A 17,489-nucleotide genomic window follows, 5' to 3' on the forward strand; every position below is an offset into this window, starting at 1 on the left:
GTGCAGAGTCTCTGTGGTCTTTTCTTTTCTCACTTGAGAGGAGAAGAGGCATCATGAAGCAGGTTGTCCTTCTAGGCTGGGTACCAGTGGAGTGAGAAGATTATCAGTAGTTTTTGGCTTGGCTTGGCAAGGAACAAAAGGAGACACCATCAGGCACCCTCCCACTTTCCATCTGAGAGCAGGGGCTGTTGTCAACACCACTAAAACATCTCCTTTCCCAACCATATTTTTACCTTACTGATGGAATAAGGAACTTACGTGGTCTACAGTTACTATAGTACTATAGCACGTGTAATTAATTTTTGTGCTGTGATTGTGAGTTCATGGCCGTGTAAGAGTAATTTTCAAGAACGCACGGGTGTTTCAAGCAGATACGTATTAAATATAGAGGATTATTATGGATGATCTGCAGTCTGAACTCGGTATGTTTCTTCTGAGCATATGCACTTTTATAAGAGATCACCATAGAAGGAAAAATAAAATTGCATCTATTTCTTAAATACAAGGTACAAAATCATGCATTACACTGCTCTAAGCATCAGATTACAATGTATGCTGAGTAATGAGCAAGTCTGTTAGTCTGTTTAAGTTCAATTATTACGTGGAAGTAGCAATAAATAGAATTAAACTTCCCTGCATGACTACATTCTTCTAAATGGCGGGGTAGGTGGATGTATCCCTAAAAAAAAAAATGTATAAAGTTTGTGGCATTCTCTCAACCATGATGCATGCCCCAGTGCAACAATTCAAAATAGTACAGAAATTAACTAGGCGACACATTTCCACAACCTCTCAGAGTGGGGTGCTGGAAAGAATAGGAAAAATGTATGATTTTTCATTTCTTATTTCAGCATGGCAATACTGCTGCTGAAGAAATATTAAAATATGTTGAATTCTGAACTGATAACCATTTTTTGGTCCTCAAATGAAAAAATGTAACGAAGTTAAAAGCATCAAAACCTACCTTTTAGAACTGAGACAAAAGCGTACCTATAATCTATAATTATAGATGCAAACCTAGCACTTTAGGATTTAGGGAAACATACACCCACCCTCAAGAACTCAGAGAAAAGAGACTATTAGTGTATATTTTTAATCACACCTGGAGTCTTAGTGACTGCAAAGAGACTATTTCTATCCCAAAGGCATTGCAGGTCTGATCGTTAGACCCACTACTGAGAAATGCTGAGCACTCTTGAAGCTCCTTACAGCAGCGGTAATAACAGCTTACGGAAGATGTTTAAAGCTTGCAGGACAATTGTACAATACTTGGAAAAAAAAAAAAAGTAAGAAAAACTTGCTCTTCAAATACACAGTCTTACAAGTGAGCCAGGTGTCCTGTTTTGGAGAGGACCTGAATATAAGAAGGATGTGTCACCCACAGATAACTTTTTAGCCTACTGAAGAAATGATAAAGAAATTACAGTGCTTTGGGCAGAAGTGGAATATATTGGCTAGAAACTGGAATTAGAAACCAGGAAATTCAAGATAAGATTTTCAAAAGTGGCTTCCATGTATCAGGAATTTTATTCCTTGATTGAGCATAGAAAGGAATGTGGCCTGATTTTCAGAGACCAGAGTTTTATGATGGCAACAATCTTCAAAACTGCTTTTTTACGAGAGTCTGAAGTCTTAAGTACACAATTACAGGCAAAAGGCACAAATTTGTAAAGACATGTCAGTACGTGTCCACTCAGTGTTGCAAGGCATAACTGATCCAGGTACTTAGGTGAGTAATTATTGGAAAGATTAAGGTTGGTAAGTCACTTTTTGAAGGGGGGCGTAACTTTTTCATTCACTTAGGCCTTGTAAGACCTAGTGGAACAATATGTGAATGCACACAACATTTTTCTAAATGATTGTCTGTTTCTCCCAGTCATCTGAACTAGTTTTGGTAGATCAAGTCACTTTTGTCTAGGTGCCTGATTATTACTTAGAGGACTCAGACTTTAAATGCATTAAATTCTAAGAGAACTTGATTTTTAAACTTTTATGGAGAATATTGCCCTTCAAGTAACCCCCCCCCCCCAAAAAAAAAAAATCAAGGGCTGTTTTCCTTACAAAAGAAACAGATTTGATTTGAAATCGTAAAAAGGCTTTCAGTAGAGGATGACATCATGTCATTTTCCAGACCTGAAGTGTGGTAGGAACCATTCTGGTACATATGCGTGACCACCACCATATGGCTTATTTCATGTTGCTTTTGCTTGTTTACATTAAAAGAACATTAAAGTTGCATACTTAACTGCTCAAAAGCTAACACATGCCAGAATGAAGATGGTCTGTACAATCATAATTCAGCCCACTTGTGTAAATCAATTGTTATATAGTATTTAAGTGCATGATCAAATACTGGGTTTCCACTGGATCTTTTCCATGCTCAGTGAACGGGCAGTTAGTCGACATTTATTTTATTCCTCAAATTGAGTGTGGGACTGATGGCAAAATTAGTTCAACCATTGCACAATACAAAATGATAAATTTCCTCCACTGGAATGATTCCTCTGTGGAAAGCATTTTTGTCTCTTGCTTTCGCTAGAGTAGCTGACCGTGCAACGCTTTTACAAACCTGCTGTCCACAAAATATAAATCCCACACCATTAATATCCAGCTGCAAAAATTTGGGCTGAATTTGCTTTCCCAGCCTTTGTAACCTTCAGTGTAACAGTAAAACCAGTGTTTTGTACAACAAACTGTCTTCTGTTTGTTAGTTTTAAGCAGCCAGTAGAGCTGAGAGAAGAGATAATTAGTAATCTCTTCCTTCATGGTCAGCATCTAGAGAGTTGTAAAACCAAATAATACAGATTTATTGCTTTTATTCAAGCCTGTGAAGGGCAACAGGATGGATTAGGTACTGCTTGAGTACCGAGCCAGAAGAAATGGAGTTTACACAAAGGTGTGGATTTACTGTTAAAAAAAAAAAAAGATAGCAGTTTTTCTTCCAAAAACTCAAGATGAATTTTCTGAGCTTGCCTTTGTTAGCTTTTAAGCAGTTAAATATCCAACCTTAATGGTCTTTTAATGTAAAATGCTCATGCTTGATAATCTTTCAGACCAAATCTTGAGTTTTCTATTCATTTTTATCCAGGTGCCATTGGTGGGAATCTGTATTGCTGGAATATCAGAGCAGAATGTGGCCTTAAATACGCTGGGACTTGGTCAGATGTTTAGAAGTTTTACAGAATGTAATAAGATAAACATTCATTATTGCTTCCTATGTCTTGAAGTGCTCTACAGCAAACATTTCTTTAGTTACTTCTAATTCTCCCTTGGCTTTTTTCATAGATCTTCCCACACTAATGTCTTATGTGCCAACTCTTCAACAGTTAAGCTGAGGCTAAAGCCTGAGTACTGTCTTGGAAGATCTCCAAATTTCACCTGCATGTACAACTCCAGAAGATTTCTGATTATTTTTTTCTTCTTCTTCTTTATTTTAGGACAATTATATGCAGAAAGACGGGCAGCAAACAGCAGAGCGTGAAAGCCATTGATGTTAAAATTGAAACCGATCCCTTTGTGAATGACCAATATGATGCTTTTTGTGTAAAGGATGAAGGTCAGCACTAATGTACTATTGAAATAATTCACAGTCATAGCTGTCTTGCAACATTAAAAGTTTTGCCTTCAATTTTTCTACTACTTAGAGGCAAAGAGGGCATTTTATGGAATAAATCTTTATAGTAATAAATCTTTATAGTAAATGAGCCAACTGCTACAAAGACATTGGTTGCAGGGAATAAATTGCATTATCTTTTGTCTTTGCTGCAGTTTAGCGAGTTCAAACAGCACTACTGATCTGGAAGAACCCATTTTGGTGTTCACAGAATATAGTTTATGGAAAAGAATATATCTGGCACCAATATAACAGATACCTGAAGCATCTCCCATATTCAGCACTGTAACTGACTGTAACTCAGAAAGCTGGCTTCCAACTGCAAAACACCACGCTGTTGAATATCTATCAGTATATATTTGTATGCAAATAACTTTATTGCCTCCATTTGAGTTTTGGTTTGGGTGTTGTTGTGGTTTTTTTTTTTTTGTTAGCAAGCGTAGAACAGCCTGCTACGGATTCTGATATATCATGGATGATTCTGAAAACCAAATTATTTCCAATTTAAGTTCATGCTGAAACTTTTTGATATTCAAATGTCAGAACCCACAAGAAAAGATGGATTCTGAAGGCAAAAAGTAAATTGTTACTAATAGGCAGGAGTGTGTAAAGAAGTTTGGGAACCCTTAAAATAGATTGTTGATATCTGCAGTGAAGTTTCGCATCTTGTTTCCAAGAAAAGCAGGGGCAAGCAGATGGCATTTACTGAGAAACAATAAGTTCACAACACAGGGGGGCATTTGGATAAACGGTCGGTGGCAGCAGTGGGAAGGAAAATACAGTTGAAGTGAATTGTGGCAGAGGTGATGCGTATTTGACACACACTCAGTCATTCAAAAATCGCAGAGTTTGCCTGACCACCCTCTCAAGTAAACTCTCGTGATAACAACTCCAGGCTCCATGCCGCTATGAGCGATGCCAGCTCCGTCATCCACTCGCTAATGTTGTCACACAAGCACCTTTGTGCTTTCTTCCATGCTGCTCCTCACATATAGGAGCAGCTCCCTGTAAACATCTGCAAAACTCTCTCATTGTCTTCCTTCAAATCTCTCTTTTGTCATTGTCCCCCCCCCCCAAGAAAAACCTTGTGGTGGGTGGGACATCTGTGGGATGCTGAAATCATTGCTCTGGCCACTGTTGTTCCATTGTGCCCTTGTGCTCCCCTGCCCGTCTCCACCTGCTGCGTCTGAGCTTACACGTAGATGCTGGATCTCGGGGAAGGAACTGCGTTCGCCTTTTGCATGTGGTTAACGCTCGTGGTAAAGGGGCAGTGAAGGTGAAGATAAGGACATCGTCTGATGATGCTTGTTGGAAAGGACTACTACATAGGACTCAGAAAGTGCATAGTTAAAACCAGGGGAAAATTCAGATCGTTTGCAAGGAAGAGACAATTTATGAACAACTTGTTTTGTACTAGGCAGGGAGTTTTCCCGATGACAGAGTGAGATATCATGCGAATGCGCTCACCAAATAGTCCTTACACACAGAAACATTTCTGGATGACAATAAGGTCCCTTCTTCTTTGAATATATAAAACATTTTGGATGCAGAGTCAATGTTTTGCAAAAGGCTTAAGCAAAGTCGTGTGGCAGAGCCTAGTCTGTAGTTGGTATGAAAAGAGCAAAGTCCAGAAAGGAAATACCCTTAACATGCAAATGTAACGCACAGTAACACGTAAGCCAGCACAAAGCAGTTGACTGATGAAAGAACATCCTACACCTCAGGGATGCCACTTTCAGTTTGGGGGAGTAAATATCCAGTAAGAAGCAGCAACAGGGAACCCTGCACCACAGCCTCAGACACAGCATATCTTTTGCACGTGTGACAAATAACTACATGTCTAAGTTATGATTAATGAATTGTTTCTTACTTGAAACGTCCCAAGTATTTTTTTCCTTTTAGAAAAGTGGACATTACTTTTAATTGATACAATTTCAATTGTAATACAGTAATACATAAGTATTAAGACCTGTGTATTGAAATCAAGTGCAAAAAACAAGTTGTTTTGCCCTGCCAAAAGCGGTAAATCCCAGATTTCTTATGCTGAGACCTATGTCCCCATGCACAATAACCACAATCCCTTTCATTTCTTCCATATCCATCCAACCAATAATCTGCAGTCTCATATGAAATTCATCTGGTTCTTTCTCCAGTATTTCTTAACCTCACCCTCTGCCCGTCATCTCCCCACCTTCAGGGCACTCTCGGCTCCTCGCTGGGTCTGGGCATGGCTGGCTGGGCAGGGGGCCGCACGTGCTGGGGCTGCCTTAGAAGTACGAATATGCTGGTTTTTCTGCCCGTACACAATGCCGATCAGCTGGCCAGCAGCGATGGTGGGAACGGGTAAGAGTTGAGTCCTACCTGTGCCCATCCCAATGGAAAAGACGCCTGGCTTTTTCCCTTTCCTCTTTTAAATTCGCCTTACCAAAATGAGCAGGCACTCTGCAGCTCTCCGTCTTTCTCGGACTTGGTTGAGATCAGCCAAAGGCTCAGACAGACTGACAGCTTGAGGATGGACAGAGGGAACAGTCACATCAGCCTTCTCTTCTTCAGAAACTAAGTTGATGATCATAACTCTTCACAACTCTACTTTCAGTTCTTAGGGTTGCGCGAAGGGCATCTCGAACCACCGTGAATCTTCTAGTACAAACCATTGCAAAATTCCCTTCTTAGGCCTTGATTTGTAATTAATCTTTACTCAATTAACAGTTAGCACGTGCATGAGTTCAGATGAATTGTATGGCATACACCTCAGCGTGCCTCACCAGCCAGGGCAGTGGTGAGATGCTAGCAAGAGCTCTGGGTGTGCTTACAGGATCAGGCTTTTACAAATAAAAATCCTGAAGAAAGCGATACCTTTTTTTTTTTTTTTTGTGCTTCTGAAATTGATTTTGTTCTGTACACACAGAAGAATCACAGCAATCTTTGAGACTAAAAGTTATGTTTTACAGGGAATTGGTACTAAGAGTTATGTTTGACAGGGAAAGATGTAGCTGTAATGTTTTATGAATACTGTGAGTATAGCTGCAGTTTTTGCAGTACAGAGAACTATCTTCTCAGTTTCTTGTAAACAAATGTTTTATGCAGCCATTAAAGTCAGCAAAACAACTCTGTACCAGCTCAGAATCTGCTGAGATCAGAAAGTTTCTCTCTTAGCCCTGAGTCCAAAAATTACCTAAAAATATGTTAGTTTCTGCCTATTCTGACAATGGAGTATCACGCTTAAGTCAGATCTGGCCCACAGAGTGTGTATTTGTTCTCTATCAAAGCTCATAAGAAAAGCCTCAAAGTATAAAAGAGATAAAGCAAGAAAAATAAAAAGCTGGAATTTTTTCTGCTAGTCTTTTTTTTTTTTGTAGGACCACATACCATTCAATTTCATATGTATAGAATCTTGATTCCCTTTCTTGTATGTTTTGTTTTTTTTAAACGCAACAAAGGAAAGATCTCTTTGTTAATAGCTCCGAAGTTTTACTGGTTCTTTCTTTCGGTGACCCACTGATATTTACAGGCAACAAGTAAGAACTCTATTCCATAAGGCTTTGATTTGCTGCCACCATAGAAAAACTAAACAGGCAGCAACTTGTAGTGGCGTACAGCATAAATGCAAATCAAACTTTGTTAAACATGACTGCTGGCTCCAGATACCCATCAAAGCTTGATGGCTTAGGTACATAGTTTGCCTTTTTCAGCAGTAAGAAAAAAAGAAATTAGCAAATATATTAAATGTGCTTTACAAGAGCAATCAAACTGCAATTTGCTTTATGTAATATTTGAACCATTTCTTTGTATTTGTCATGCTATGCTGTGCATATGAAGTTTTTAATTTTTTCATTGCTACAGCTTTCTCTTCCAGAGCTTTGCATATAGCTGACAGTGAATTTCTAGCTGCCTGGTGATGTCATTTAAACTAATAAATTCTTACAAGCCCTATCTGATGAAAGACGTATTGGCATCCTAACATTGGTAGCTTACAAGCAGCACTTATGTTGGCTATGACTGAGTTTTAGTTCTTTGTACTCTATTTGTACTCAGTATTTTTATCCAAAAAGAAAAATTCCATATACTTTAGTGTCTCTGCAATCTAGAAGAAAAACAAACATCCACACTCATCTTTCACAGGGCTGAGTGTTAAGAGTTGCGTTTTCCAATTTCTTAATGATGAGATGACATCCTATAAATTCCAGTGGTCTCTCTGGAAAAACTCTGCTGAATTGGGTGGTTGTAACAGGGGATATTTTACGTCAAAGAGGACGTTTCATGTCAGCTTTCAGAGCATGGTACACAGTTAAAGTAGCAATTGTAGATAATCAGATTTCAGTAGATTCCCAGTTCTGCCAGGTGATGTGGAAGCTGAAGTCTGCATCTTTTTAATGTTGATGGTTTTTTTGCATTGATCTTAGTCTGTTCTTTCTGTAGAAAGTATTTTATCAAGACATCTACAAAAATCTTTACAAACTGATGGGATGGTTGTAGTTTAAATCAAGAAGATGCTTCTGGAGGAATCTGGATTGGGGAGGAGGAGTGCTGTGTTCTTAAAGTGGCTCGTGTCAACTCTTTACCAGAAATCTCCTGTCACAAACTCCTTTCCATACGTGGTTTGGAGTTAAAGTTACTCTGATACGAGGATCTTCCGTGTACTTCAACATTGCCTTATATCTGTGCTGCGCTGTCTCGCGGTGTAACCCAACCATCCTTGCTCACTGGAGGTCAGCTATCAATGTATGGAGCCTTGTTAGGTGTTTGACCTCACTGTCAATATGTGGCAAACTCAGGAAGTGTCACAATGTCCAGAACTGGATTCCAAGTTTCCAAGTTTGAGATGTGATCTCGCACACAAGCAGGCAAAGCATGGGATCTGCTGGATGGGGCCCAAGTATCAATCACATCAGGTTCTTCTACTGGGAAGCATGCATTGGGCTCATTTTTTAGCAAGCACGAAGAAAATATGCTGGTTTATGGGAGGACAGATGAGGGGAAAAGCAGTGCTCCAGATGGAGAGTTCAGCACTGGAGGAGTCCAGTCCTCATCTACCAGCGTCACCACTCCAGGCAACTCCTGTGGTCGCCTTAACAAAGAGCACTACTGTTCCTCTACATGACAAGCTGCTGCCAACACACCCTCTGTCACGCTTCGTGGCACAGATCTGCCTCCTCTCTTCCAGCATGAAAATGGCCTGAATGCCAGCACTGAGCACAGGCTGTTGTTCCAAACAAGCCCGTGCTTTGCCAGCTCCTGGTACAAAGGCTGCAGACAAAAACCTGAAGCTTGTCCCCAGAAGTGGCTCAGTTTGATGAGCTGCTGTGCCGGTGTCACTTCGGTACGTGTACCAGAAAGAACAGGTTTGGCAAAAGGCTGAGCAAGAATTGTCATAGCAACTGAGACTGCAGCAGGACAAGGAGCGGTAAGATGCTGCAACCCAGAAAATTCCTGCACGTCTTACACGGGAGAGGACAGCAGCAAAATGGATGTAGGAACTTGAATGTATCTTTGCAGGGTATCAGCTTTCACTTATGCTTGTCCATGCTGTCACTCAGTATGCTCTGCAGGAAAGACATGACCTTACAAAGTCTCATATGAGAGTGCCAAAAGTTCCCCATACAGTGTTCATCCGTGAACATCTTTAAAATCTCTGCTTTTCTTTCTATTCACACATCAGCCAGATCTCCTTTCAGGATCTCATAATTCCCTGTTACCACGTCTGTTGCCAAATTTTACAGTAAAGCTCCCTTCAACTTTCTTCTTTCCTGGAAGGTTATAATGTGCTTTTTGAATGTGCTTGCCATATTTAACTAATGTAAGTGTTACTTTTCTGCTTCCTCTGGCCACAGGATTAAGAAGCAAGGCTTTGTAGATAAGAATACCCTCTGACATATAATTGTCCCATACAGCCTTGGTATCAATACTTCCCTCAGAGCAGATACACAGCTCCCATTTGTACCGATGGAAGGAGCTGCATAAATAAAGTACACGAAATGCAGGGGTCTGTAGCCTTCCTAGGAGGCAATAAAATATTTTTTTATTCCTTTCATCCACATCAATCTCTATTCATCCGACCAGTTCACAGGAAAGGCATTAGCTGCTAACTGCTCCTCACTTCCTCGGACGCCAAGCCTCCATAAGACCGTACATAAACTGAGCTTTGTGTAGCCTCAAGAGCTTGTTTTTTCTGTCAGTGTGTGTGTGCATAACTCCCTCTAACTTCTGAAGGTGTCAGACAGTATATACGTATGTGTACAGTACAGAGAATAGACTTCAAAGCTTTGACTTCAGTAGCGTGTCCCTTAAATTAGTGGCAGATGTTTTTCAGCATACCCGGTTGAGAAGTGGTTAGCCAGGTCTATCAAACAATTTCTAAAATCCTGATCCAAAAGAACTTTCACAGAGCATGGATGTTTATCCTGGGATGTTCATTTTACTGCGAGGTAAACAACTGGCAACATAAATACATCGTATTTCTAAATAAACATATATTTACCTATGCCTGGGTCAGAAGTGGGTACATGATGGGAAAAGCTGCAGCCGGGACTCATAAGGATCTTGCAGAATGTCCCAGGGGAAAAAGTAGGAAAACCTGAACTTTTGTGGAAAGTAGGCTGAAAAAAAGCTTTTCTGTCAAAAATATTGCCCATTGAAAACCCTGGAAGTGAACTGGTGTCAATGGAAATGTTGTTTATAAGATCTTGTGCTGATGCTGTCCTGAAAGTAGACTCCAGCAAAGTAGCAAGGGTGCTCTCTGAAGATGTTTCTCCTTCTGCATGTTTAGAAGCATAGTCTTGGAGGTCACTTTTTCAGCTTCCAAACAAAAGTCTTTCCAAGGAACATAATCTTTGCTTAGCCAACTAAGTAATTAGGTTTTTCTATCGAGGCAAACTGTTTCAACAGGAGAGATCAATACTAGAACATAGACCTGGTCCTAAGCTTACCTTATCCAATATAATTACCAGAACTCCTGAGCTATTACCTATTAGTCTCTTAATTTTTGGTTGTTCTGTATTAGGACAAAAGTAGGTTTTGAATCTTGAATTACTTTGGCAAGTGGAACAGTTGGTTTTTCTTCCACAGTCACTACAGGTTCTAGAACCAATGGAAAAAAATCTCAGATTTGAGAAAGAATATATAAGCGTTTATTTGTACCAACACTGCACAATTTGTCCATTGGGTTTCTTAGTAAAATCATGTTCTTCTATTATAGGTTTTTTGTTTGTTTTGTTTTTCTGTCACCAAGAGATACCCATTCCAAAAGGGACTGTAAAAAATCTGGCGGAAAAGGGACATAGCAAACCCTAGTGCTTGAAGAGCACTTCTGAGAGGAAGACCTTTGAGAGAAGGGAAACTCCAATACCTAAAAGGTCTCTAGAAGATCTTGACCCACCTTGTTAAAAACAACCAAGATTGTTCAAACCTGAAAAAAAGAGTTAAAATTCAGTTTACACTGGTGTTGGCAATTGTCTGTTTTCCTCCTCTCTGCAATTCTTTCATGCAACAAAAAACTCAAATAAGTTTTGTCACTGTTTGTAGTAATTTTTGCTTTCTGGCTTTTAGTGCTGTCAGCAGAAATATTATCAAACATCTTGTTAGATTTTATATCCTGATAAATTTAGCTCTTCAGATTCTCATGGAGAGCAGGGCTGTGTTACCCTTGGGTGTTGTTACATTGAAGAGCACAAGTCACCATTTATTTTAGGGTGTCTCTAACCTAAAATAGGGGAAATTTGAGTATCTGGGAAGAAATTTTTGATTTTGAGAAAGACTAGAAGACTAGAGATAATCTGAAAAATGACTGATGTCCACCTGGACCTTTTCGTTCTGTGAACGTGGACTGGGTCATTGCTCAGCCTCTGCCTGCTTGCTACAGCGTAGTAGACATTAAAGTGCCACTCTTAACAATTTCACAAGCTTTTCTGCAATTAAGAAAAATGACGGTGTCCAAGCTTTTGCTTTCCAGTCCCAACCTACCCAAGCCTTTATTAGCCTTTGTAGAAGCAGACAGAGAAGATAGCTGTAGCTTGATGTCCTGGGCTGACTTGTTGGAAACAAAGCCCCTCTAGATGCATCACTGTTACACGTCAGTACCATCACATCACAGTTATAGCCCAATATACACCTTCCCAATTACAGCTGAAAATAGTTATGAAGCAGGATAAGGACGTGAATCAGATGAGATGCACAAGTTCTGTGGACGTGTATAAGTTTGTCCTTGGGATAACTTAGCACCGCTGGTAGCACAGCATTTAAAGACTATTGTGAGGTCCCTACAATTTCATTTCTTTTTTCCTTTCAGACAAGCCCTGTGGGGACCCACCGTCCTTCCCCCACACCATCCTGCATGGCCACACTGGCTTTGAAATGGGCGACGAGCTGCTGTATGTTTGCGCCCAGGGGTACGTCATGGGCAACAAGGAGACGGCGTTCACACTGCTCTGCGACAGCTGCGGGGAGTGGTACGGGCAGGTTCAGGCCTGTGTCAAAGGTAAGCTCGCCCAGCACATGGACCATCCCTCCAGGAGGTCACAACCTCCCATCAGCCCAACCGAGATGGTTTCAGGCTTACAGGGGTGTCTCCTGGGCACGTGCAGTCCCGGTGAAGGTCTTGGTGACTAGAGTCAATGTCTTAGCTGGCCCAACAGGGCTTTTACAATCCCGTTGGTGACATCTCCAGTAAACCACAGAAGAAGATAATTTATTCATACTTATATGAGCATAAAGTTTCTTTCTGGGTAGCAGGAGCCATTCAAAATAAAAAATAGGAATTTTTTATGCCATATTTATTTTTTCCATATCTGCTAACCCCATTTCAGGGATTCACTGAGTCTTATCCCAGGGTTATCATTCAGCTCCTGCCTTCCAGTCCACCATCTTCCTTCTTTTTCCACCAATACCCTTTTTCTTTAGTACTGGACATAGTTTTTAATTACTGGAAAATAACCTTTGGGAAGATCCTTCACCTGCATGTTTAATATCAGAATCAGCCCCTTTCTGGAAATCAGCTGTTTATAATCTTGTATGCTCTCATTCTGTTACTGGATGAGGTTTGTAACTTTTCAATGTACCTACTTTGTTTACTCAAGGAAAGGGATTACTACAGATGTTACAAGAAATATCAGAGGTATTTTTTTCAGAGTAGTTCAAAAGCCATGCCCAGGCAGTGTTAGTGAGCCAAAGACATTGTTTACCAGATAGAGTGTACAATGCAGGTTTTGTATGTCTTCTGCTATGTTTATTTTCACACGAAGCCACAGAGTTGCTACAGAGCAGGCTACTGAAATGAAAACTCAGTGTTTGTTCTCACATTTGGGAACCCAGAGTAAGTACAGAGAAAAGCCAGTGTCTTTTTGTAGGCATGCACTAAGCATGGCCGGAACGCAGATAACATCTTTCCTTACCATAGACCTGCTGAGGCTGTCCATGGCTTTATCACCCCATCGCCAGCCTTACATCTTCACATGGTGCTACACGCTGAGGCCCCTGTGGTAGCGTCCTCCTTACAGAAAAGACAGGATGCCGTGGTGGAAGTGTGGCCCCATGGAGACAGGGGTCAGTATCTCTCAAAGGCACCGCAGACCCATACGCAACTCCCCTCCGTTTCTTTGTATTTTCTCGGTTGAATTGAGCTGACCATCCTTTAGGTGTTCTTGGATTTTCACTTGGGACACAAAATGAGTAATACAATAGCTGCCCATCTTTTAAGCCCCAAACTTTGTCCACTGGCTTGTAAGAAGTGAGTTTGGCTGTTCTGAGCTCTTACTAGTCCTTTCCTAGTAGTTGCTTTAGCACTTCTGAACTTCTGGCCTTAAATATACGACAAATGCCACTTCCTTTTGGTAGGTTAGGAAAATTAAAGACCTATGTAAGTTAAGAGAGAGCTGCCTGTGCCACAGAAGTAGTCAGTGACAGAGTGGCAGAAATAAAGTTTGTGTGAGAGCTAAGCAGTGAGATGGAAATTTTTTTTTTAAAGTGTATTATTTTTTAACTCGCCCCAATAAAAAGGCATACAATTTTTACCCAATACCATGATTTCAGGATTTTTTTCCTACAAACACAACAGTAGCTACCCAGCTATTTACTCCATTCAAAGAAATGAAAGTGGATTTTCTTACCAAATAACTTGATTCAAAGAATCAGGCTTTTATTGTAACAACAAAAACAAAATGTAAAAGCTCTGGGAAATTATAATAATGACATTTCCTTAATTTAAACCTTCAAGAAATCCCACCTTTATATGTTAGTTAGATTCTGCAACAAACTTTTATCTTTTCCCTTATTTAAACATAAGCTAAAAAGTACCATGAGTTCAGATGTGGCTACAATTCGAATTCTGCTTTCTCATTCTCTTTCTCGTGTTACCTTGCTCAATGCATAAAGCTCACAATTTTTGCAATATTTAAGAACAGTCATCAGAGTATCTTACTGGTTGTTTTCAGAGATATATCACACCTTTAAGATGATATTTCTGGCAAAACAGATAAATTTTAAGCAAAGGAATGGGCAGCTGTTGGGTAGCTGAGCTATCTATACGGTCTGGAGTTAGCATATCCATTTCAGAACCTATATATTCCTTAATGCCCAGGGGCTTGCAAGGAGTTATTTTTACTCATTAATATATACCACCAGGCAGTGGCTAATCATGAGAAAAGGTCAAACTTGTTCTTAGTAAAAACGGGTCATATCTGTGCACCAGGGAACCAGATAATCAAACCCATCCAAATGCTACAGAGATAGATAGATAGATAGATAAAATAATTCCAACATCTTTCTGAACTATTTCAGCTTCCAGAACTGTTCTTACAAACAGCAGTTCAGATGATTAAGTGAAATACTGCAGGGAGTGGAGGAGAAGCATGGAGGCAGAGAAGGAAAAAAGAGTATCTACATCTGATAACCCATTGGGTCTGAATCTCCTATAATCCGCACCAAAATGATACTTCTTTTTCCTTCACTGAGGTTAGTGAAAATGCTAACTTTATCACACATAGAAATAACTGTGTTACACCAAAGTAAGGAAGGGAAAGAATCAGGCCATTTAAGCTGTGTGTGTTTCACTGTTTTCCCTGGATAAATAGTCTATTTCCCCTGTTTTGCCTGAGCCTTTCACACAGCCACAGGGGAGAGAAAAATATTTTTAAAAGAAATAGGAAAGTGTGGCTGTAAAATCACAAACATCAACACTGGAACTTGGGAGCAGATGTAATATTGTGGATTATGATTTTTTAAATGATTTAAATGTAGACTTCATGCTGAGGGGCTTCCTTTGATTAATGTTTTTCAAACACTTTAAGGACCTGGGATAGAAAATACAGTACGTGTTTAATTAATAATTATATATTCAATCCTTCAGATCACAATTCTTTAAGAAAGGAGGCTTTACAGGAAGACTGCAATGTGTCATGCTAGAGTACATTATTTGTAAAAAAAAAAAAGTAAGAATTCAGTGAAAAAGAACAAAAAAATGGGATTTAATTAAAAGAAACCTGATTTACAGTTGACAGATATTTTGGGGTCATAGGAGAGAGGAGAATAATTATTAATTAAGTACCTCAGAAGTCAGCACACACACTGCTTTGAGGCAAGAGAGTAACTTCCCTATCATGAAGGTTAATGATGGGACTTAATGGAGAATTTATATCCCTGTTGTCAGAATGGGCCGTTTCTGTCCGGACTGGGTCACAGCAGAGGAAAGCTGGTCGTGAAGCCACTTCAATGAACATTTAAATGCTATGTTTAGAGGCTGGTAAGATGATACGGTTCTCTTGTTCTGCATCTGCACTGGGTGAGCAACTGGAAATGTGAAGCGGTCCCCGATGCTCTTACACCAACACAACCGGACCACAGGGAGGAAACTCCAGTCAGAGGATTAAAAGATATAAGGCCTTTTCCTACATCTTGCATCATCTCTGAGACCAGGGGCAAGTCACAATACCTCTCTCTGCTGCTTACTCCACCTCATTCGTGAAAGAGTGATGATTTTTATCCAACTTCATAAAGCTTTCTGAGATTTGCAGATGTTATTACTATCCTAATAATTAGCCATGTATTACTGTCCTACTTGGTAACTGCCACATTGTAATGCTCGGCTGTCCGAGCAGAATATCAGACTAAACAGCAATAATTAGGGTTTTCTCTTATTTGTTTAAAAGCATTGGGCTTGCTTCACATTCCCAGTTGTTCACCCAGAGCAAATACAGAGTGGAAGAACTATCATTGTAGCAGTGTCTAAATGTAGCACTTAAATGTACTTTGAAGTAGCTTTGTGATCATCTTTCTTCTCTGTTTTGATCCATTCTGGCACCCGGGATCTAAATATACAACCATACAGTTGGCAAATTTGTAAATTAAATGAAAAAAATATATTATGCATCAACACACATATAATCCAAAATATGTGGCAAAACATAGCTATGGGCATAACTGAACAAAATAATTTTGGGGTTATATTAAGTGGATTTGGATACAGTAAAGTATGTTGGAAATGAAGAAAACAGTACATTACAAACGGCTTTAATGTACATTGCACACACCGGGTAATGGACTGTAATTTTTAATCAAGATGCGTTTTAAGAAAATAGTGCCTCTGTATAGCTAGCGTTTCCTGCAGTTTCTCATCATGAAAAGATGCTGTGTTCTAGCTGAAAACACAGGGACATTCAACCCAACAAAGCAACCTTAAGCACAGAACAGGGAAATACATGTTTTTTGCAGTTTATTTTTTTTTTCTATTTCGGTGGAGAGAACACATGCATTTCACAAAATGTATCCTGAAGATTGGCATTGTAGTAAGGTCTGAAAGCAGAGACATGTATGTGTGCCATGCTGTGGCTGTCCTACAGGCACAGAGGGTAAAGTGACTGTTGCTAAATGACATTTGGTTTTTTCCTCAAATGAACCATAGGTTCAATATCAGAAGCATTAATACTAACATTTCAGTGGGGAGGGGTGACAGGGCTGCATTACAGATTAGATGGCTGAGAAATCATGTCACGTCTCTGCCCTAAATCTGGCTAAGAAGAATGTCGTATATTTATCCTTTTCCCTTGGCTGCTTTGGGTTTTTCCAACTCTAAGCTTGTGGCAGGAGAAGTCCTATCTTCTGCACATCTCAGGAATCTCTCCAGTGTCAGCACCTGGGTACTTGTCTGGTGTGTTCAGAGCTGGTCTAACTTCTCCACACTGAGGACCATACTTCTTCTTTCAATGTAAGGAGGATTTGGCTGACTTTGAACACCTCTGAAAGCTTCATCTGCAGCTCCCAGTCTTTTTGCCTGGTTCAACTATTATTACTTCAAACATTGCTTTCTGAGTTTTCAAGAACGGTATTGATTCACATTCATGTGGTCTGTAAGCATGACTAGCCAGCACCATTTAATTATTTTTCTTTTATTTTTTTAATGGGGAGAGTAAAACAAAATGTCTCTGGCTTTTGATCTTATTGGGGAATGCTTTTTTTTTTCTTTTGAGAGTGCAAAGGGAGAGTTGTGACAGACAAATAAAATCAGCAACAAAATATGGCCATGGCCTGTCAAAACAATTGTTATGACAAACTTTGGTTCTCTTTTCAGGTCTGTCACTGAGCGATTGTATTAGATTAATGTGAAGTATCGATCTGGCATGGACTGATTCTGCCAAATCAAATTAGATTAAAAAATTATGATGAATTATTTATTTATATTAGCAGGCTTTCTGCTAGAACAAAAATCATCCTCCTTGTAGCTGTTGGAAAAGCCAAAAAGCAACACAAATTCTGTCTAGCGTACTCCAGTTGATTTGAGAGAAGTGTGCGTGTGCCTGATGCAAGTCAAATGGCTAATTCTTCGAGATACTGTAGTTCACAAATCTGACTGATCTTAGGCAAATTGTTCTACATGCTCTTTTCCTTCCCA

The 17,489-nt window shown here is 39.8% G+C and overlaps 1 protein-coding gene across 1 annotated transcript in view; it reads left to right on the forward strand.

Moving 5' to 3' along the window:
• SUSD5 (sushi domain containing 5) overlaps window positions 1–17,489 on the forward strand; it is a 41,246-nt gene that overhangs the window by 18,238 nt on the left and 5,519 nt on the right. Inside the window, exons 3-4 of the mRNA XM_054815671.1 lie at window positions 3,438–3,556; window positions 11,898–12,086. Coding sequence (XP_054671646.1) covers window positions 3,438–3,556; window positions 11,898–12,086 — 308 coding nt within the window. The remainder of the gene's footprint in view (window positions 1–3,437; window positions 3,557–11,897; window positions 12,087–17,489) is intronic.

Source organism: Grus americana, chromosome 2, assembly GCF_028858705.1.
Source record: "Grus americana isolate bGruAme1 chromosome 2, bGruAme1.mat, whole genome shotgun sequence".
Taxonomy (NCBI): domain Eukaryota; kingdom Metazoa; phylum Chordata; class Aves; order Gruiformes; family Gruidae; genus Grus; species Grus americana.